Raw genomic sequence first — 21,118 nt, 5'->3', positions numbered from 1 at the left:
TTCGGCGGGACTCCGGGCGCCCCAGAGGACCACAGCGGTGACCCCCGGAAAGCCCCCGGGCGCCTCCGAGGACCTACCCCGGTGACCCCCGGATAGCCCCCGGGCGCCCCTGAGGACCCATCCCGGTGACCCCCGGCGTCACCCCGGGCGCCTCCAAGGACCCACCCAGGTGACCCCCAGCGGGACCCCGGGGGCCCCCAAGGACCCACCCCGGTGACCCCCGGCAAGCCCCCGGGCACCTTGGAAGACCCACCATGGTGACCCCCGGCGGGACCCCGGGCGCCCCTGAAGACCCACCCCGGTGACCCACGGCAAGCCGCCGGGAGCCCCCGAGGACCCACCCCGGAGACCCCTGGCGGGACCCGGGGCGCCCCCGAGGACCCACGCCGTTGACCCCCGGCGGGACCCGGGGCGCCCCCGAGGACCCACCCCCGTGACCCCCGGCGGGACCCCGGGCGCCCCCGAGGAAAAACCCCAGTGACCCCCGGCGGGACCCCAGGTACCCCCGAGGAAAAACCCCGGTGACCCACGGCGGGACCCCAGGCGCCCACGAGGACCCACCCCGGTGACCCCCGGCAAGCGCGCGGGTGCCTCCGAAGACCCACCCCAGTGACCCCAGGCAAGCACACGGGCGCCCCCGAGGATCCACCCCGGTGACCCCCCGGCAAGCCCACGGGCGCCCCCGAGGACCCACACTGGTGCCCCCTGGTGGGACCCCGGGCGCCCCCGAGGACCCACCCCGGTGAATCCCGGCGGGATCCTGGGCGCCCCCGAGGACCCACCCCGGTGACCCCTGGCGGGACCCCGGGCGCCACCAAGGACCCACACTGGTGACCCCCGGAGGGACCCCGGGCGCCCCCGAGGACCCACACCGGTGACTCCCGGCGGGACCCTTGGCGCCCCCGAAGACCCACCACGGTTACCCCCCGCGGGACCCCGGCCACCCCCGAGGACCCATCCCGGTGACCCCCCTGGGATCCTGGGCACCCCCAAGGACCCACCCTGGTAACCCCCGGCGGGACCCTGGGCGCCTCCGAGGAACCACCCCTGTGACCCCCGGGAAGCCCCCGGGCGCCCCCGAGGACCCACGCCGGTGACCTCCGTCGTACCCCGGGCGCTCCCCAGGACCCACCCCGGTGACCCCCGGCGGGACCCTGGGCACCCCCGAGGACCCACCCCGGTTACCCCCGCCAAGCCCCCGGGCGCCCCAGGAGACCCACCCCCATGACCCCCGGCGGGGCCCCAGGAGCTCCCGAGCTCCTGTTTTCCCGTTATCCCCCTATTTGCATACTGACACATTTTTTTCTTTGTCCTGCTACTGCACTTAACCTGAGCACCAAATCTTTCCAGTACCACCAGGGACTTTCAGCATAAAAGCATGTTTTCAAGAGAAGAAGGCAGCACCAGCAGGCTAACATGGGTGAATTGTGTTAATTATTGCTTAACCTTCCAGTTTAGGAGTAATGAAATCAAAACAAAAGCATTAATTATTACCTTCCTCTGTAGACAGTGTCACAATTCTCACCACTGTCCGGACATTTTCCTTTTCCGGAGCAGGAAAAATCATAGAATCGACGGGAGGAAGAGAAGATCTTGAAGGACCTTCTGTTCAGAGCAAGCAAAACATAAAGAAGTTTACCAAACATAACAAACAATCGCAAAGAACAGAGAACTTTAATTATTCATTACTGTCATACATACAGTGACCAGAGCATGTAAATGAGAGAGGTGAGTAATTTGCCTCTGGTTGCCCTTGGAATTCCCATCTAGAATACCAGCTGGCTGAGAATCAGGTTGCTTGATGCCCCCAGCTAAAAATGGAAGTCTCTCCCTCAAGCAGCTCCCAGCCACCATCACCTGCCATTCTGAAGGCAATAAAATCTCACTTCTTTGGCAAATAGTTGTATTCACCAAAGCATAGCCAGCTACCCGGTATTACTGGAAATTTTTTTTTTTTAAAAAAAGAACATCAAACAGGATGAAGGTGAACAGGGTAAGAAAGTAGGGAATATTAACTCACCACCGTGTCTCTTAGTTTTTTCCTTCATTTTCTGCGATTTGATTTCTTTAAGTGTTTTAATTCCAAAATTCAGACAGTCCTCTGAAAACAGAAAACAGTTAATGAGACTAAGGCTTAGAGGCACTCACTGAGGACCACAGATCCTCAGGCTTCTTAGTGCTCAGGAACTTTCAGAAGTATTTAGAATAAACCCCGTCAACACTCCTCACAAGTGAAAGAACCATAGAATCAATGGCATTTTGCCCCTCCTTTCCCCCTTCAGGTTAAAAATTGTAGTTTTAATTTTAATCCATTTACACGATATTAGATCCCTCTATCGTTAGATATGGCTTTCAACAGGCGTTGCAAGGCTGCACGTGCAGCCATTAAAACTCCATGCTGTGACCCTGTTTTGTTCTCCAAAAGGAAAGAAAAGGAGTTCATCTTTCTGACCCAATGGGCACATGATGGTATTAGGTAGAAATGAGATCATGGAAATAACCAAGTCCATTCAGCACCCCTACATTCTGTTGTGTTTTTACACCACATTGCTTTCGAGTTAATTGTCAAGTTCTTCTTCCGATTTATCCTACCACAGGTGCTGGAATACCTTGTTTAACAGTAGTAGAACTGGCTTTCCGAGTGGAAATCATCCGTAATCCATTTTGGCCTTCCTCAGCTGGTTGCTGGACGGGAGTTTTAGTTTCTTCTCCTTCCTCAGAAAGCTGGTCTGAAGGGGAAAAATCTATTCAGTTATGCATAGACCAGATTGTTCATGATTATGTAGCTCATGCAATGACACTTCAGTCCATGGTTCATATAAAAAAGCTTTTTTTCTTTTTTTTTTAATACAGATACACTGACCTGATGAACTCGTAAGTAGACTACACTAGGACAAAACATCTCGGACTCTAGATTCTCTCTGCAGCTTTAACTACTACACAACATATTACTCTTCAGACAGAAGAAAAAGGAATTTCCTTCCTAGTTTCACATAGAGCTTTACACAACAAACCAGCTAAAGCCAAGAGTGGTTCTAAGCTTTCCTCAAACATTTCAGGTTCTGTCCACTGACCGCCAGACAAAGCCACCAGCGACCTGACCAGACTGCCTGCCCTATCGCTAGTCAGACCTCAGGTCATCTGTGATTTATACATTCATTTACAGCACAAAGTCCTTCCAAGAACCAAAGATTTACACAATCATTTACAGCACAAATTCCTTCCAAGAACCAAAACATGCTCACCATCATCATTTTCATTATCATCTGCAGCATTGATTACAACTGGAGGGTGTGTAGGGCTTGGGACATTTTCAGAGTTTTCCACTTTCATCACCCTCCTTAGCTATGGAGAGGGATTGGACTGGACAGAAAGTTTGTTTTGCTGCAGTGACATCTGAGCCACTTTCAAATCATCGTCTGCGGACTCAGGCGGACTTGGCAGTGTAGCTAGAGGAAGAGGAGGATCATCAGTAATATGGCAGTTTAAAACTTTGACCACAATGCACGAAGATGGTAGGTAAGGCAGAAAACCTGCACAGACCATTAATTCAGCATCTCCTTTTGCCCATCCCGTCACTGTTTACACCATGAACAATGACTTCCCTTCAAACAACAACACATCTCCCTACCACCCAGCAGAAGATGAAACAACAGAGAGCAAACTGCAAGGCAAATATCACACAAAGCAGAGAGAAGCTGAGCATGAAAGCAGAAAAATACCAGCAGTACACCAGCAGTACACTCGGTTTAGCTGACCACCTATGACTGCAGACGTTTGCCTGCACTCACAAGTGAACGGTTACCTGATGTCTCCTACACTATTGGCACCCACTAAGTAATATTCAAAATTAATTCTTCAGTACTTAAAGAAAAAGGACCTAAACTCACTCTTGCTTGGTGGTATGAAGACTCCATCGATGTAACGTCCCTTTGTGTGATGAAAAGCACAGCTGGCTTTCTGACAGCCTACTGGCTGGTTCTCCCAGTAGCAGGGAATCTCACTGCGCTTTTTCTGAAGACAGAAAGAAAGACAAGCTCGTGATAACATACACCTAAGGTTTGCAAAGAGATGTACAGTTCCGGATCATGACCGCGATAGGGCTGTCACAATACAGTGCTGAAACATCACTCCAAAGGTCAGTTTATCACTTAAGTATAGTATTTCCGGGCATATTCACAAAGTTTGCAGAAGCTGTAACCACTGTGCACGTTTAGCTTTGTCATCATTCAGTTTGAGAAGACAGGCGCTCTCAGACATCAGTTTAGGGTGGGTTAAACTAATACACCTAGGATTATACTAGGATTATTCAGAGGGAAAAAGAACGTCTTAAATTGCCTAGGTTAACTTTATCTAGAACTACTTCTTGGAGACTTCGTTCTTCTGCACCTTTAACTTTCCCCACTGCTTCCTAGCCCAGGCAGCTAGAACAGCATTATCTGAAGGACTCCGGGACACAAGAGACCTGATAGATCATTATCAGGCCTGCTCTCAGGAGGCTAGTACAGCCTGTTTATTACCCCCCTGCTCCAGCAGGTTCTAGCAGTCTATTTAGCGGTTACTCTGCATCTGTTGAAAAAGTACTGTCGGCATCTAATAAAAGAAAATCTTGCTAAGACATACCTAAGGCACTGATTTTATTTCCCTCTCCTTCCTCCCACCCCCTCCCCTGGTAACAGAAACCAGTGTAATTCCAAAGCAAATGAATCTATCCTGCAAAAGCACAATCAGCACACCTAGAGCACTGAAAAATGCTTTTGTTGATTTATTTTGAGAACACATCTTTAGGCACTCACATCAATTTCCATGTGTCTGAATCGGCAGACATTCCTGAAACAACGACCCTCCTGCCACAGCTTGCAGACCGTCTCGTTCCCCAGAGCAGCTTCGCAGTGGCGGAAGGAACAGTTGTCTCCCTGTAACCAAAAGGAAACCAACAAGGAAAAATATAGTACAGCCCCAAAAACGTCCATGCTACTGCCTCAGGTTGCTACAATTGAATTCAGAATCTATCTGGTTATCACGTTAACCAAAGGCCAGTGTGCCTCCTCCTCCTACTCTACCCCTGCCTGAAAAAAAATGGAAAAAAAAAAAAAAGAAAAGCAAAGCAAAAGAAACCCAGCCATACCTTGGTACAGGTAGAATAGAAATACAAGTAGCAATCGTCTCCTTGTTTAGACATGCCGAAAAGTTCTGATAACAAGCTCGGGTTCTCTCCACAGGGACTTCCTCTGCTCTTGGAGAGAGCTGTCTTCACCTTTGCTTGGGCTGAAAGTCTTCTACTGGCTTGTGATCAGTGAAATCTTCTTTTTAAAAGTAACCCTAAAGAAAGTACCAACAAGTGAAAAATAATGAGTAACAAGCATTTTTCCAGCTTTCTTCTGTTCATCAAATTAGTCTCTTGAGGTGAGCAATGCCTTGAAATCAGCTGTTACGTGAACTAACACAATATTAAATTAAAGTTCTGTAAAGCTGCCAGGAGCTTTGTCAGCAAGTGTTCTCTTCCACATCCTCAATAATATGACTTGGAGCACATCTGGAAGCCTGAAAATGGAGTCACTTCTTAAAAAACCACCTGATCATACATGCAAGGCAATGATCAACTATGGCTACGAGTAACTTCTACAGAACGCAGTATGATGCATTAAATGGCATGTTCCAGTCACTGTGGGTCTTCGAGTTCACCTACCTGGACAACCTCAGCAAAGTTATCGATCTTCGAAGACTTCCAGTTAACTTCTCCTGGAGGCCGAACCAACACTGAATCCGTGAATTAATAATAAAGGGGTAGGAAGAATTTTCCTCCTCACTTTGCCAAGGGAACCTCTCATCCACACTTCAAACATCGGATGTGCTTTTAAACAGCTTATAACTAATGGAGGAAGCAAGCCCATTTGAATACTCTCTCAGACCGGAGACAGATAGGGTTAGTTAGCTCTTCAAAAAATAAAAACCAAAAAAAAACCAACAAAACAAAACAAAAACAAAAAAACCACAGCGCATTTAGAGATGAACTCGTGATTCAAAGTGGCTGCAAAAATGAGGATCCATCTTCCACAGCCGGACAATTTAACTTTTTTTTTTTTTTAATTTAAAATTCAGTACGTTCCAATCTCTGGTCTTCAACATTTCTTCACCTATTAAGAAAACACAAAAACTTTTCCCCGTCTTTATTACCTGTACAGCAAAAAACACACCATTGCATATAAATACACAAATGTGCATATGCATACACACATATGTGTTTAGACACACACGAGGAGTGAGTGATAAAAAGTTAGCGAGAGCGACAGTGGAAATCAGAATTTTTGCCTTTTTGATGCAGAGAGCGCGTAAAAACTCTCTCATTTTGAGGGAACTAGACAAAAATGGAGGATCTACAAAATATTTTGATGAGTATGCCTTTGAGGCCAATGCTTTATAACATGAGTGATCTGGGGGCCAGCACAAAAATATGCATACATATGTACATGCATACAGGATAAACATATCTATACACACAAGCGTGCACAGTATATGTTGTATGATATCCATATCGAGAACAACTCGTAGCCCTGATCAGACACGTAGAGTTGCAATCAATTAACAGCAGGAAGACAGCAGATCAAGGATACAGCAAGCTTTGAGAGGCAGGGCAATGCTCACTTTGCCAGTGGCATGGCTGCATGATACCAAGGATTTTGAATTAGTTTGATTTTTTGGAAGCAATTTGTTTTCTTTCTGCGTTGTAGCAACTACCACAGGTTTGCCATCACGTGCTCTTCCCTAATCCATATATCCGTCATCATCCATTGCTGCAAGATCATGAAAGGTTAGAAAAGATGACTTAGGTCCAGTTTAACAGCCAATGATTTTTCAATGACCAGAGCTGCAACAGATTTTTTTTAGCCACAAGCAGCTTTTTTTTTCTGATGTGAAGTCTGATATTTTGATTTATTTCTTTTTAAGACACTAAATGTCATAAAACCTGCAACCAGACCAGATAAAGTTCAAATCAGAGTGATTCCGAATCCTTTCATTAAAATGCTGCACATTTCTGTGCAAATTATTTCTGACTCTTCTGGACAAAAGCGGATGAAATAGTTCTTACAAATTAATAATAAAAGGTTGGAACCTTTTACTCACACAAACACTAGTGAATTTTCCAGGAAATATTTTTTTGGCAGGGAATTTTCCCAAATCTAAACTAAAGAGAGGAAAAGTTGGGTTCTCATATTAGTTATTGGTTTTGACTGTTGACAAAGGGAATAAAAACAGTAGTTAAGTGCAAGGGTTCCTTCTCTTCTTTAGTATTGATAGGAATCGTCACTTCTGACCTTTAGCACCTTCAGAAACACACTTAGTGCCATGCAGGTTCCTCTGCATCTACTTCTAAAAATTACTGGTGCTCCTTAGCATGGAAGTTTGACTTGAAATATTTTCCAGATTTAGCTCTTTTGAATGCCCAAGGAGCTCATCATTTTGCTTGTTGCCTTCCATTTTCCTGAACAGACCCAGAACGCTGTTCAGGACATGAATGGATCTGGTCTAAGGAATGGGAAGAAAGCAAAAACCAAGAATACCTCACAGCCCTAAATGCCATAAAAAGCAGTCTCATTTTAAAAAAGATCTCAAAAGCTTTTTTTTTTTTTTTAAACTGACATCTGCTAACATGGCAATTCAAGTGCTGAACAGAAACCAACTGAACTAGCCCCTGAAAGCCTGAATAAAAATGAGTAACTCTGGTGCACTCAGCAGGTCTGTAATAGAAGTTGGCAAGATTTTTAGATTTCTTTTTTCTCCAGGGTGCTGGTAAAGTTTTTGCGTTACGAGATTTTGCACTGTTTTTGTACAAAAGAATTTCAGATGCACTACAGTCATGGTAGCTGGGGGTCTGGAAATACATGCCAACAAGTGTCATAAACTTTGCCTTTGCTGAAGAAAGATAAATAGTACAAAGAAAATCTGTCTAGTTTGTTTTACAGGCTTGTCTTTCTCAGTATGGAACAAACTGACCTCCCTGGTCTAACTTTCCAGTTGGCTATTCTGCCTTTGTCCTGGAGAGAAGAGCAAGAAGGGAACAAAATATTTTTGCACTCCTAAAAAATGCATTAGAGAAGTATTACCACACCTACCTAAGGGTACTTTATTGTTTGTTTATAAAGCACAAAGTATTTCTCTTGGACAGTCTCTGTTGCTGGCCTGTTTTTTGCCTTCCATTTATAATAAAGATATTAAAGATGCTTACCCCGTTTTGTTTTTGTTTTTTTTTTTTTTTTTTTTTTTTAGAACAGTGTAAGCGGACAGTTGGATGACAAGCAAGAAAGAACAGCATAAACTCCTTGTTCTGACCATGCTTTTTAATCACCCAGCATCACCCTGGCTGCAAAACAGTCTCCGCTGATTTACCTGCTTGTAAAAGCACCCCACAGGCTGAAAGTGTTGTGTGCTAGGTGTCAAATTAAATTTAACGGTGCATAGGTAAACCATTCATCTTCCCATGGTCGAAGCACAGAACAGCCTCCTGCTAACACAGCTCATCCTTGCTGTAACTGCTTTTAAACCTATTTGTTGGTAAGAAAAGAGCTCAGTACACCACCTTCACAGGGCAAAAATTCACATGGAAGAGCAGAAAAACCCAGAAGTGCTTCCTGAACTTCATGTTACCAGCAGCACCATCGGATTTAAATCCTGGCCTGGCATCCAGGATGCACGGTCTGCTAGCACTGCTGCGATGTGGAAGTGCCAAGGCACAAGACAAAGAGTGTGCCAGGTATGCTGTAATGCCAGTGTGCCAGGTCAATAGAGGATATCCAAACAACAGAGGCGCTTGTCTTAATTTCTGGCGTGAAAACACTTTCACAGCATTCTTGTCACGAAGAAACCCCTCTCTATCTTCTCCAATGCTCCGGGACCTGCTGCAGCTGCAGCGGCTGCGCTGGTACAACCCGCATCTTTGACAAATCTTTTCAACAGTTCTGCTTTACCTCGGCACAGTTGAGGTCACTCCTCTTCCTCTTCCAGCTGAGGAAGCAGTTTGCGGGCTCTGCCACACGGTCGGTGCAGAAGCGAAAGCTGGGAACACAGCAGTCAAACTCTCACTGCTAGCGAAGCCACCAGGGCAGAGGGCTGACACAGACCCACCAGAGGCGAACCATACCCGCTCTCCCTCCCGGCTGCGAGGCTCGCCGCAGCAGCCCCGACCCGAAGCGCTCACAGTGCTTTGCTTGGTGATGTCACCGATGAGTCAGAGTCCCCAGATGAGGATCTGCCTTGCCACTCTTTAATGTTGGTGTTGTTTTTTGTGTGTTTGTTTGTTTGTTTTTGAAACATATGCAGGTTATGGTAAACCTTCAGGTAAACCACAGACCAACAGGGAAGAAGTCCCACACGAGGGAAGGCCGTGCTTTTCTTCCAGGCAATGGCACATGCTTTAACATGCTGCATTCGACAAAGAAGCTCTCTCCATTTTGCACAATGGCAACAGGCACGACTGCAACACACGCAGGTGTAGGCCGCACCTGCAGGTCCCAAACCCTTAACCAATTTTTAGATAGCACCAATTTTTTATGTAGTGGCTTTCCCTTAATCCATAACCCCTTTTTTCCTTTCTTTATATCAGGTGGCTCTCCTCCATTGTTCTCTCTGTCATTTTCCTCCCCAGTGTCTGAGCAGGCACTGGGAATCGTTTCCAGAGGAAGGGTACTGCTGAAGCTACAACATTTACTCTCAGGGAAAAGAGAGTATGTGAAAGAATACATACTTCCTTTCTTTTTCCTTTTTTTTTTTTTTTTTTAAATCTCTGAAATCAACGCTGCAGCAAATAACTACGGGAGTAATGATGATTCCTCATCCTCACTGTAACGTTGTAGTTAATCTCATAAAGAACCGATTTCCCCAGGCAGTGGCCATTTGAGATGGGGAGAGGCAGTAAGAGGAAGTTTTCCTTAGACTAGCTCTTCCCCCAGAACACCTCGCCATCCAGCAACAAATTCAATTCACCTGCTCCGCCTGATCAGAAAAACACGCGTCCGACTCCAGCACACACCACAGCGGTGGTTCTGACGTGGTTTGAGAATCACCTATCTGCAGAATATCTCGGGTTTGTACACTCAAATAACGCAGCCTTTTCGAAATAAGGCCAAGAGCTCACACTCCGAGTGCAGCCTAAGAGCACCAGAGCGCCAGTAGGCTAAACATTCCGATCCTGGCAACAGGACTGACCCGGGCAACAGTAAGCATCCCTTCTGCACTTTCATCATGAACATCAGCATAAGGAAACAGAGACCTCCTCGATCCAAGTTTTAAGAAGCAAACACCAAGGTCACCCAAGCAGGTTGTTTTCAGCAAACTAACGGAGAAATTAAGGTGACAGCTGGGTGCATCCAGAGTTAGTCAGATCCTGAAGGCAGTTCCTTTGGGAAATGGAGGAGCAGCGCGCCAGATGACGGCTACCTTACAGCGCACCCCTCAGAGGCACTGCTACGAAAGGAAGGCAGAAGGTTGGAACTCAAAATAACTCGCAAGGCACCCGTTAAGGGGGAAGCTTTATTCTCCTCAGCAGAACCTCCCCCCTGAAGGCAGCCCAGGGACTCTTTGCTTCCCTTGGGAGACGGCAGGGACGGGGCAGGGCGGTGGGACGGAGGGACAGAGGGCCAGATGGACGGCCAGACGGCCGGATGGATGGACAGACGGCCAGACGGACGGCCAGACGGCCCAAAAGGCCTGAGGAAGGGTTGAGGAGCGGGAGGGAAGGGCAGGGCGAGGGGAAGGGCAGCCCTGGGCCTGACAGGGCACCTTGGGCCTAAATCCGGGCAGCAGCTCCCTGTCTCACAGGGCCCAGGGGGGGTTGCCTGTAACAGGAGATGCGGGCAGGTAAATTTTACAAGCACTGCATCACAAATACCCTGCAACACCTGAACTACTCACTGGGACAGCCTCCTTCCTCACCTCCTGAAAGCTCCAGCTGGCAAACCAAGGACAAAATGACAGGCAGATGTGGAGGACCTCGTAAGATACTATTTTGTTCCCTGCGTGCCCACTGCTGGTGACACGTAATGCCTCCTGTTCCCAAATGACATCGCACATTACATCATCTTTACTACATGCTGAAAGGAACTCAGCAACTTGAACACAACTTAGAATTACCGATCCTGGCAGCAGGCTGTACAGCTGAAGCTGCTTTAGCCAATCAAGTGTGTCATGCTGCCCCTCAAAGGGTTCTTACTGGGAATGTCTGCTGTGACACTCCTGACATATTACTTCTCGGAATGGCAGAACTGCGCTGGGTAGGCCCCACAGCAAGACTCGTATTTCTGTCCTTCCCTTTCAGGAAAGGATCTCCCACCTTGAATTTATTAATTTTCATGATGGTGATACACAAATTGAAGTTTTGAAAAACTGAATGCTGATTAACAGATTTCTAGCACAGCCTGTGCATCAAAATTCATTTCTCTCCATTCAGGTAATCTTAGTTTCTGAGTTACAGTTACAGTCAATTTTTTCTTTTTTTATTTTATTTTTTTTTTTGTGATCAGAAAAACGAGGGGACTGGTTGTCCCAAGTCAGCTGGGGAACTTATCTTTGGTCGATGCATCAAGCAACTCAGCTCTCTTGGGGAAACTTAAATAGAACAGACAGATCTCCAAACGGATAAAAAAAATAAATCAAATGATAAAAAACCCAGCCGATACATCTGATACCCCAGCTTATTGAACAGCAAAAGGGTTTAATCTACAGGCTCTGTCCAAAGGAGCAAGAAGTGACAGATTTAATCCAAACCAGTTGCCCGCTCTCACTCTCTGATCTGGAGATGTTATTTGACAAGCATGCATATCAGTAACACTTGTAAACGCTGGGTTACTGCACCACAGCCCCAAATCCCTCACGGGCCCACTAAGATACTTTTACTGATTGATCCACAATAAACACTCCCAAAAAGATTCTCAAGAAGTTAAACCCTGTTTAGAAAGAATCTGAGGAACCTGTCACTGCAGCAACAAAGGCTGCAATTGTATGCAAAATCTCCAACACCCTCCTTAGCACCCTGCTAGCTCAAGGACTGTGTGGGGCTTCCGTGCCCTGAACGAGTCCACCCTGGCCACATAACGCAGATGTAATGGTCAAGAAAGCACATAGCGTTATCGAAACTTATCAGATCCACAGAAAAAAGAAAAGCCCACACTTCTGTATTTCTCCTCCTTCTCCATTCACAGAAGGAAGAGACTGAAAACAAGCAGATTTGTCTTTTACATTTACAGTTAATGTGAAAAATGTTTATTTGTGAAATACATCACGTATTGTTTCAAGCTACAAAAAACCCGCTCCCACAAAGGAAGGGCTTTTGACCTCAGCATGCAACCCCAGTTACAAATAACTTCCTATCTACCAGCGGGCCGCATTCCCCTGGCACTCGGTCACTCCGCAGCACGGCAGCCACCTTTGTTCTAAGGATGGCAAATTCTAGTTAGAAACGCTCTGTAGAAGAGTGATGTTGTCCCCTTTTAACATGATCCGGCCTGCAGTACAGAGAAGGGAAAGAGGGGATTAGAGAGAGCCCAGAATCTGAGAATAATCTCGTGTTTTCAGAAAGTATTTCGTGTGGTTGAGCAGGGTTTTGCCCACCACGCAGAGTCCTGTTCCTGCCAGCTGCCCCACACTCACAAGTCCCACGTCAGCCACCGTCCCCGTTCCAGCAGCACGCTCTCCCTGCTGAAAACCCCAGCACTGGGCGCACATCGTTGCTTCTGTCCACCTGCAGGTGGTAAATACACACTGCCGCTACCGTGGCTCCCTGCTTTGACTCAGAGATCACAGCAAGTGTGAGAATCGCCCAGGGCCACCGGCTTTAGATGCAGCTGAAAGGAGCTGTGACCAGACTCCTCCAGCCAGTGCAGACCGTCTGGTATTACACGTTTCAAAGACGAGAACTGGTCTCAGGCAGGGACAGATTCTCCTTCATTCAGCAAAATCAGCAGCTCAAAAATCATCAGGGACAGAGATGTAGCCAGTAATTGCTCACTGAACTTCAACATCAAGGCTCGTCACACGTTTGGTACCTCTCAGTGCTGCTACCTAGAAGGCTCACCCGGGCAGGTTTCAGACCGCGCGTCACTCGGGTTGCACAGACACACGACACACCCAGCTGTTTCCTTGATTTTGTCTTGGAGTGAATCTCCTCTGCGTCGTCCAGCACCAAATTCATGTACTCGTCAAAGCCCTAGAAATCAGCAACAATGGCAATTAGTTCAGCAACAACACAAACCATCATCAGCTTTGCTGACCCAGGCTGGACAATGAAGACTAATTGTTAGAGAAGTACGATTTTTTTTTTCCCTTGTGCTAGTTTTTCTTGACAAGAAAAAATAGGATTGTGAATGAAAGAAAACAAACTAACGACATAGCGCGGGGTCGTGCTGATACTCACGATGATGCAGCCTTCTATCCGCATGTTCACTTGCTCGTAAAGCCACACCTGGATCCTCGACCTCTGCAGAATGAAGGAGGAGAGTAAATTGGAACACAAACACCGCGAGCAGTTTTGTTCTCCCTCGTGTGATCAGAAATACCCGGTAACCATAGCCGCTAGAGCTCTCAAACACTCCAAGGAGCAACTCTCAGGGGCAGTTTCAATTAACAGTCTGACATTTTAGAGTGTTATATGATTGGGTGAATACTACACGTTTGCTGAAGAACACGTTTCCAGTCACGAGGGAACACTCCTGCACGCCCGGCTGCACGATCCCACTCCCGTTAACATGAGGGGGAAATGCCGGGCTGCGCAGCAGCTCCTTGTACCCACCAGCACGCCGCACAGCTCTCCATTCCCCACAAACCTGCCCCGAGCAACGGGTGGGAGCCGAAAACTCAGCGAGGGGGATCCCCGGACCCTCCCCGCTCCCCCCACCCCGCCCCAAATCCCCATCCCCACCTGTGATTCGACTAGATCTTGCTGAGAAACAAGGAAAACGGAAAGGCTCCGTGGGTAAGAACTTTTTATGAGTCGTTATTTTATGAGTCGACCCTCCCCGCTCCCCCCAACCCCCCCCAAATCCCCATCCCCATCCCTTCCCTGTGCTTTCCCCGTGCCACTCATGCTCTGCAGGTAGCAGAAGATGAGGTTCTGGGGCGCTGTGTGAAGGGCTCAGCACGGGGGCAAGAGCTCCAGGCCCGGGACAAGGCCTCAGAACAAGACCTCAAACCCTGCAACGAGGCCCCAGGGCCCCGGGACAAGGCCTGAAGGCCCGGGCTGAGACCCCTGAGGCCCGGGCTGCCCCCCACCCCCTCCCCTGTCGCTGCATATAACCAAGGCAAGTTGCCGCGTCAGGCGCGCACGACTTTGGTGGGACTACCCCCCATGCTGCCCAGCGCTGAATAAACATACCTACTTTACAGTCTCACTGATTGTGGAGTCCGTTTTTCGCAAGTCAGTTTGGCAAGCCAGGCAGGAGACGCTCTGCTCGGCTGCGGGATCGACTGCAGAGCAGATGCCCCTAGGTGCACCCCGAGTATTTTCCTCAGAGGAGTCTCCACTCTCAGCCGCTCACCATGGGAGCAGACAAGGACCTACTGAAGCTGCGGGCAAACGGTATGTTTTACAGTACAGGAAGCGCCTGCAAGTCGTACGCATGGCCGGGGCAGCTGGTAAATCGCGCAGAGACATCTGGCGTGCAGCATAGTCCCCATGTGGGAGGAGGGTACCCTACAGGCTGACCAATAGAGCGGTCACGGGAGATTTGGTGACCGATGGAGAGGTCAAGGGGTATTTGCTGACCGATAGAATCAAGGGGGATTTGCTGACTGATAGAGCAGCCGCTAGTGATCTTGGGAGTAGATCGAGCAAATGCGAGGTTACCGCTGCATCCCAGTTTTGGGAGCCAGGACGGACCTGCTAATGACTGTATACGAAGCAGGAGAAGGGTAAATGGGCCTCTCAAAATTGTGACAAGGTTATCTGGGTAATATTTGCAGCTGCTGGGGGGATACTAATTGGAGTGTTGATAATTGTATGTCTTATTTGTGGATGTCTGGGTATCTCATGTTGAAAGCATTTGTGTATGTGTTTGAGACAAAGTATTGTTGTGAAGTGAATTACTCCACAAGGAACATGGCCGGAGACGATCCAAACGAGTTTGGTTATTGTTTTAAGTGATATATTCTTGTGGTATGAGCGAGAAGTGCAAGGGGCCTCACTGTGTGTTTGCGTGATTGTGCTGTGTGAGTGAGACGCAGCATTGCTGCGAAGCGAGTGCGGCGTTCCGATCTGCAGTTCCGTATTCTCCGCGAGGGGAGCTGCCGGAGACGAACGAAATGCATGACAGACCGAAAAGAAGTGCTGTCTTATCCAAGTGTTGATTGGTGGTGCCCAATATAGGGGCCCGGCAGTGCATTTTGTAATCCTATTTCAGTCTTAAATGTTTTGAGTCTGACAAGGAGGAAGGTGGGAGCATTATCTAAATAACAGTTTAAAAGTTTTGGTATATTCGTGGTGGTGTTTGGTCAGTTTCCCAAGTATGGGGGGAGTGAGGCTGACTGATTATCAAAGGGGTAGAATGGAGAGTCACTTCTTTGGTGGTTCGGGCCTGAGCCCTGGGAATTTGGTAAGAAGGGGGAGAACGAATTTATTTAGGCTTCAATACCTTTTAAACCCCCATCTTGATGGATACACAGGAGTGATTCCTTGTTTTGTGTGGGCTTACTAACCAAGTGCGTGAGAAAAATTAGCATTTGGCTTGAAATTCGGTCTTGTTGAAATGTAAATTTTGTGGAAAAGGTGTTATTGTTTATCTAGAAGATGGAAGGCTGAGTGCTTCAGGTGTTTTTCCGAAGTCCTGCGGATTTATGATTGGAACGGGGCTCATTAATAATCTGAAACAGTAAAGTTTGTATGTGGAAAGAAGAGTTTAATCCCAGAGAATTGGGACATTTGGGAAGATTAGGAAAAGATAGTAAAAACCTGCAATAAAAAGGTTTGTTTGGAAATTGAAACAAGGGACAGTAACTAATAGAAATAAATAAATAGGAATGGGAAATCAAGGAAATGGGTAATATGCAAAACAAAGACATCCAAACAAAAGCCTCCTTGGGTGCATATTGGCACATTGGAAGGATATTGTTAGAAATGGGGGCACAGAAAGCAAGAGGACTTCCACTAAGTATTGCAATCAATGGTGGCCACTATATAAACTAAATGGCCACTTTATGGATCAATCGACTATAACAGTGTCTTGCAATTAATGTTGTTTTTGAGGAGAGAAGGAAAATAGGATGAAATGTTGTATACTGATACTTTGTTTCAGCATCTTGGAGGGAAAAGGGTATGGAATTAAGTTGGCCCCTGACTGAGCCTTTGGTGTTGGCATTAGAAAAGTACAGGCTGGAGAAAGATAAAGGAAGTGTTAAAAGGGTTGTTGAAGGTGTTAAAGGTTGTGTGGCACGTAGTATTTAACAGAACTGTTTGAAGCTGAATGAGCAGGGAAAGAGGATGTAGGAATGCTAATAGTTCTGCCTCAACCTGAGGCTGAGATCTCTAAATCACAGGTGTGAGCCCTCTGGGGCAGAGGGACCATGATGGGTCTGAGAGAGTTGTCATGGAAACAGAAAAGCAGCTAACTCTTAAAACAACCTGAGTTCATGTGTGAGCTCAGATTACCAATGGGACCGCTCAGGGAACTGTCAACGATTGCAATCCCCTAACCGACCCCGCCACTGAGACCCTAATCACCCCAGAAAGACCAAAATCTGGTTAAATCGGGAATTGAGAATCTGTCCCAACAAGGTCCAAAAGAAACCCCTATGGAATTTTTGAATTTTTGGACCAACTTTGAAATGCAATGAGGAGAAAAAAAACTAAAACAAACAGACAAAAATTTGGACCTGGCTTCAGAAAACAAACAGAGGCAATTGGCTAGCCTCTTCCTAGGGCAATCGGCCCCTGATATCAGAAAGAAATTGTCTTAGGCTGCAGGATAAACTTACAACAGTCAGAAATGACAGGGACCTGGGGCATCTACCCTAGCAGGTCCACCAGTTGAAATAAAGCTAGGAAACGAAGACAGAGGCTTGAATTTTTGTTGGTTACAGGAGCTGTGTTAATTAGTCTGTAAATGTAATAGGAGCAACTGGCCAACAGGAAAAGGCTTTTTTTTTTTTTTTTTTTTTTTTTGCAATGCTTGAAATTAAAATTGGGAAAAATGGTTGGAATTACATACTGAGAAAAACAGTCAAGTTTGGTTCATGGTACTAGATTTAAAGGGTGCCTTTTTCTGCCTGCCCGTGGCAACTGAAAGCCAGAAACTCTTTGCCTTTGAATGGGAAAAATCCTAATAGAGGACGGAAAACAGCTTACTTGGACAGTGTTACCACAGGGGTTCAAGAATAGCCCCACCATATTCAGGAAATAACTAGCCTGTGATCTTGAAGCTTGAAAGTCCCCTTTGGGAAAAGGGGACACTGTTGCAATACGAAGAAGAAAAGGAATGTGTATAACGGACTATTATGTTACTAATTTTTTTCGGCACTAATACTGTGAACCCAGCCTCCTTCCTTAGTAACAGAGTTTCCAGATTACCCATTCATGATTGCATCAAGACCATGGACACCGTATACTCCAGCTGACCAGACCTAAAGGATACACCCCTAGAAGATGCGGAGGATTGGTATATAGATGGCAGCAGCTTCGTCCGCCAGGGACTTTGCCTCACAGGATACGCGGTAACAAACATCAGCCCAAAAGGTGGATATCATCGCCTTGATAAGAGCTTTTGAGCTGGCAAACATTTGGACAGATTTGAAATATGCCTTTGGTGTGGTGCATGCACACAGGGCAATTTGGAAGGAGAGAGAGGACTTTTATCTTCCTCAATTAAACATGCAGGAGAGATACTGAAATTACTCCAAGCAGTATACCTGCCTACTAAAGTTGACATTAAAGGACATCAACTAGGGGATACTGATATTGAAGAGGGAAATAGATTGGCTGATGCAGGAGCCAAAGAGGTGGCAGAACGGGCCCCTGAGAGTCAAATTTTGGCACTAGTACCAAGAACAGAAAATCAGACATTAACAAAAGCTTTAGAAAATGAAGTAGAATATTCTAAGATGTAAATGGAAAATGTTACCTGCAGGTTTAACATCAATAAATGACGGGAGAATTATGATACCATATTAAATTGAATGGTAATTGTAGAATATAATAAAGCATGCTGGGGAGCTGGCAACTTCATATCACCCTCAGTCGAGTGGCCAAGTAGAAAAAATGAACCACTTAATCAAACAGCACATTGTGAAACTGGGACAAGATGCAAATTTGGTCTGGCCTCAGTCTCTTCCTTTAGCACTTTTGCGTATACCAAGGGCAAAGGAAGGGTTAAGCCCCTATGAAATCTTATATGGACGACCCTATGGAATACAAAGAGGGATATCCATGCAAGCTGGGGATGAAATTATGACCTCCTATATGGTGGCCTTAGGTAAACAGCTCGATGAAATTGGACAGCATGTGAGTGGGACTCGGGGTAGAGGGTTAGATGGACCAGTGCACAATCTACAACCTGGAGATTATGTGTATGTAAAGTCTCTTGCAGAGAAGACCTTGAAACCACAGTGGGAAGGACTGTCCCAGGTCACAGCGATGAGAATCAAGGAGCAGAATGCCTGGATCTATCACAACAGTGTGAAAAAGGCACCCGAGACCCCATGGAAGGTTACTCAGGTGCAACCTGGAAGGTTACATTTCTCACAGTCTTAATGGTATCATTGGTCAAGGGAACTGAACAGTGGGTGCACAATACTTATGTGAAACTCACCCAGGCAGTGAGTGATAGTTTCAACCTCTCTGACTGTTGGGTGTGCACAGTGCTGCCTAGAGGCAACCTAGAATTCCCCGTATGGGGCATACCCAGTATGAATTGGACATTGACCTTTGCGCACCCAAGAAATGGAACATGTTCATTTGGCAAGGATGATCGTGAACATCTAGGGGAGAGATTTGAACTACTCCCACACAAAAATGTTAACATATACACCAGATGCTTAAACAATAAAACCTCATGCGTAGGTACAGGTCCACTTAGTTATTTAGCCCAGGAACCTGACAACTGTAGTATGGCAGAATATGTAGGCTAACTAAAATTAGAGATTATGGTGTAGGTGTCAACGAACTCAGGATCTCACGGCCTCAATTTTCTCACGCAAATCTGCAAGCTACAAAAAGGATTCTATTGGCTATGTGTAGATGATCTTGCTAGAAAAAGCTTACCCTTAAATTGGAAGGGTCATTGTATTGGGGGCTATCTTAGCCCTCGAGGGGGTATATTCAAATAACCCCTTCGTGATGAGACCCACGAGATTCCATAGTTTCGTAAGGTGGTTGATTCCATCTCTGGGAATAAGTGAATTAGAAAAAGCTGTCATAAATATCTCAGCCACAGCTGATGCTCTTTCGGCATTACAGGAAGAAATTTCCTCCCTACACAAAGTAGTGCTTCAGAATAGGATGGGATTAGATATACTTTTAGCCAAGGAGGGAGGACTGTGTACAGTCATAAACCAAACTTGCTGTGTATATGTCAACAAAAACAGGTTGAGACTGACCTGGAGAAGATTTGGGAAAAGAATAAAATTTTGCATGCAGTAGCTCAGGATGATACATCCTGGGGATCTATAGACTTGGTAGAAAAATTAACTTCCTGGTTGCCAAACCTAACCTGGCTGAAACAGTTATCACAATAATCGTGGTCCTGGTTTTGTTCATGGTTCTTTGTGTAGTGATCCAATGTACCTTATGGTGTTTTAAGAGTACAGGAAACTCCTACAGCGAGTGGAAAAAACCAACTCAGATGTAAATTGGAGTCTAACAGATATTTTGAAAGAGTGACAGATAGAGAAACACTATATTGAACCTAGAAATAGTAAAAGAATTTACTAACTTTTTAGAAAAGGGGGGACTGAGAGAGGGAGTTAGGAGAATCTTATCAAGTAGAGATAGAGCACTGATGGCATTAAACTAGGATGCTACTTAGTGTCTTTGCTAACTATGGCACATTGTGCCAATTAACTAAAGCAAGAAGCCTTGGGCCCCTTACCAAGGTCAGTCTCCTAATAAGAGAGTGAGCCTATCTTAAGAAACTGGGAGAAACTGGTCCTGCAGATGGACAAGAGCCAAGGAGCAACTGAGTCTGTGCAAAGACAAGAGGTCAACTAGTGGTGACGAGGAAGAGTCATCAATCTTCATGCCCACGACCCCCGACGACCACCACCAGAATACACTGCGCAAGCGCAGATGGGAGGAGTTTATGGAAATGACTCATTGGAACTAATTTTAATACGAAGCAGGGACAGGTTATGAATATGTATAGGCAGATTGTGAAACTTCATGCATATGTAACTCTTTACTGCATATAACCAAGGCAAGTTGCCGCGTCAGGCACGCACGACTTTGGCGGGACTACCCCCTGTGCTGCCCAGCGCTGAATAAACATACCAACTTTACAGTCTCACTGATTGTGGAGTCCGTTTTCCGCAAGTCACCAGCAGCAGTTTCTTCCGCAGAGGTTTTCCCAGAGCCGCTTCAAAGCTTCCCTTGCGGAGCTGGGGCATCGCAGGGGGTCGTCAAAGCACACACACACACACACAGGCGTTGTTGTCCAAACAGAAAGTATTTACAACAAATTTGACAAGCGGTTTTCCTCTGCCAGCAGCAAATGCCTGAGGGCCCCTACAGCTTCACAAATCATAGCACAAAGAGCCTGAAGTTCCTCTAAAATTTAAGAAAATAATTCAAAATAGATCTGCTAGGGGAAAACGATCACTGGTGGCAGGGTACACAATACACACGAGTCTCAGCTATCTTCCGCAGGGTCAGTGCCCACGCCCAAGTGCGACACTGATGGCACCCGAACATTTGCTGTAGCAGGCAGCAGAGCCAGCAGCTCAGGGGAGCAATTTTAAAAACCAAGAGGCACTTAAACCAATCCTTAATTGACCCAGTTACTGCAGAAGAGTCCCAACTACTTGCTCCGGAGTCCTACTGTCACCAGCAAAAAGCACCAACCAAAGCTTGGGGGAACTTTGGTACAGCACAAGAGAAGGGAGTGGGGGTAGCGTAGCTGTATCGCAGAGCTGCTGCTTTTTTTGCTGT

At 46.6% G+C, this 21,118-nt stretch overlaps 2 protein-coding genes across 2 annotated transcripts; both read right to left on the bottom strand.

The window, feature by feature from the left end:
- Window positions 1-1,172: 1,172 nt before the first annotated feature.
- On the bottom strand, window positions 1,173-12,137 carry LOC308187338 (zinc finger CCCH domain-containing protein 11A-like). The gene is made up of 5 exons (XM_080609497.1): window positions 4,797-12,137; window positions 3,246-4,014; window positions 2,610-2,729; window positions 2,021-2,101; window positions 1,173-1,605 (listed from the first exon to the last, which is right to left on the bottom strand). Exons 2-5 carry the CDS (start codon window positions 3,331-3,333, stop codon window positions 1,484-1,486), a joined length of 411 nt encoding a protein of 136 aa, XP_080465623.1. The 5' UTR covers window positions 3,334-4,014; window positions 4,797-12,137; the 3' UTR covers window positions 1,173-1,483.
- Window positions 12,138-12,225: 88 nt separating this feature from the next.
- LOC308187335 (small nuclear ribonucleoprotein E-like) lies at window positions 12,226-14,641 on the bottom strand (the record flags this gene model as incomplete). Its single annotated transcript, XM_080609495.1, has 4 exons — window positions 12,226-12,497; window positions 13,120-13,198; window positions 13,406-13,528; window positions 14,549-14,641. The coding sequence occupies 4 exons, from the start codon at window positions 14,639-14,641 to the stop codon at window positions 12,442-12,444; spliced, it is 351 nt and encodes a 116-aa protein (XP_080465621.1). The 3' UTR covers window positions 12,226-12,441.
- Between the last annotated feature and the right edge of the window lie 6,477 nt (window positions 14,642-21,118).

This window comes from Anser brachyrhynchus (genome assembly GCF_964034855.1).
Source record: "Anser brachyrhynchus genome assembly, contig: SCAFFOLD_175, whole genome shotgun sequence".
NCBI lineage: Eukaryota > Metazoa > Chordata > Aves > Anseriformes > Anatidae > Anser > Anser brachyrhynchus.
Note: the sequence above shows the minus strand (reverse complement) of the source record. Positions and strands in the feature narration are given on the sequence as shown.

Coding starts and splice junctions, on each gene's coding strand:
- LOC308187338 (XM_080609497.1), bottom strand. CDS start 3,333: ATGAAAGTGGAAAACTCTGAAAATGTCCCAAGCCCTACACACCCTCCA. Junction 2,102..2,609: donor TTCTACTACTGTTAAACAAG/GTATTCCAGCAC, acceptor TTCTGTTTTCAG/AGGACTGTCTGAATTTTGGA. Junction 1,606..2,020: donor AAAAACTAAGAGACACGGTG/GTGAGTTAATAT, acceptor TGCTCTGAACAG/AAGGTCCTTCAAGATCTTCT.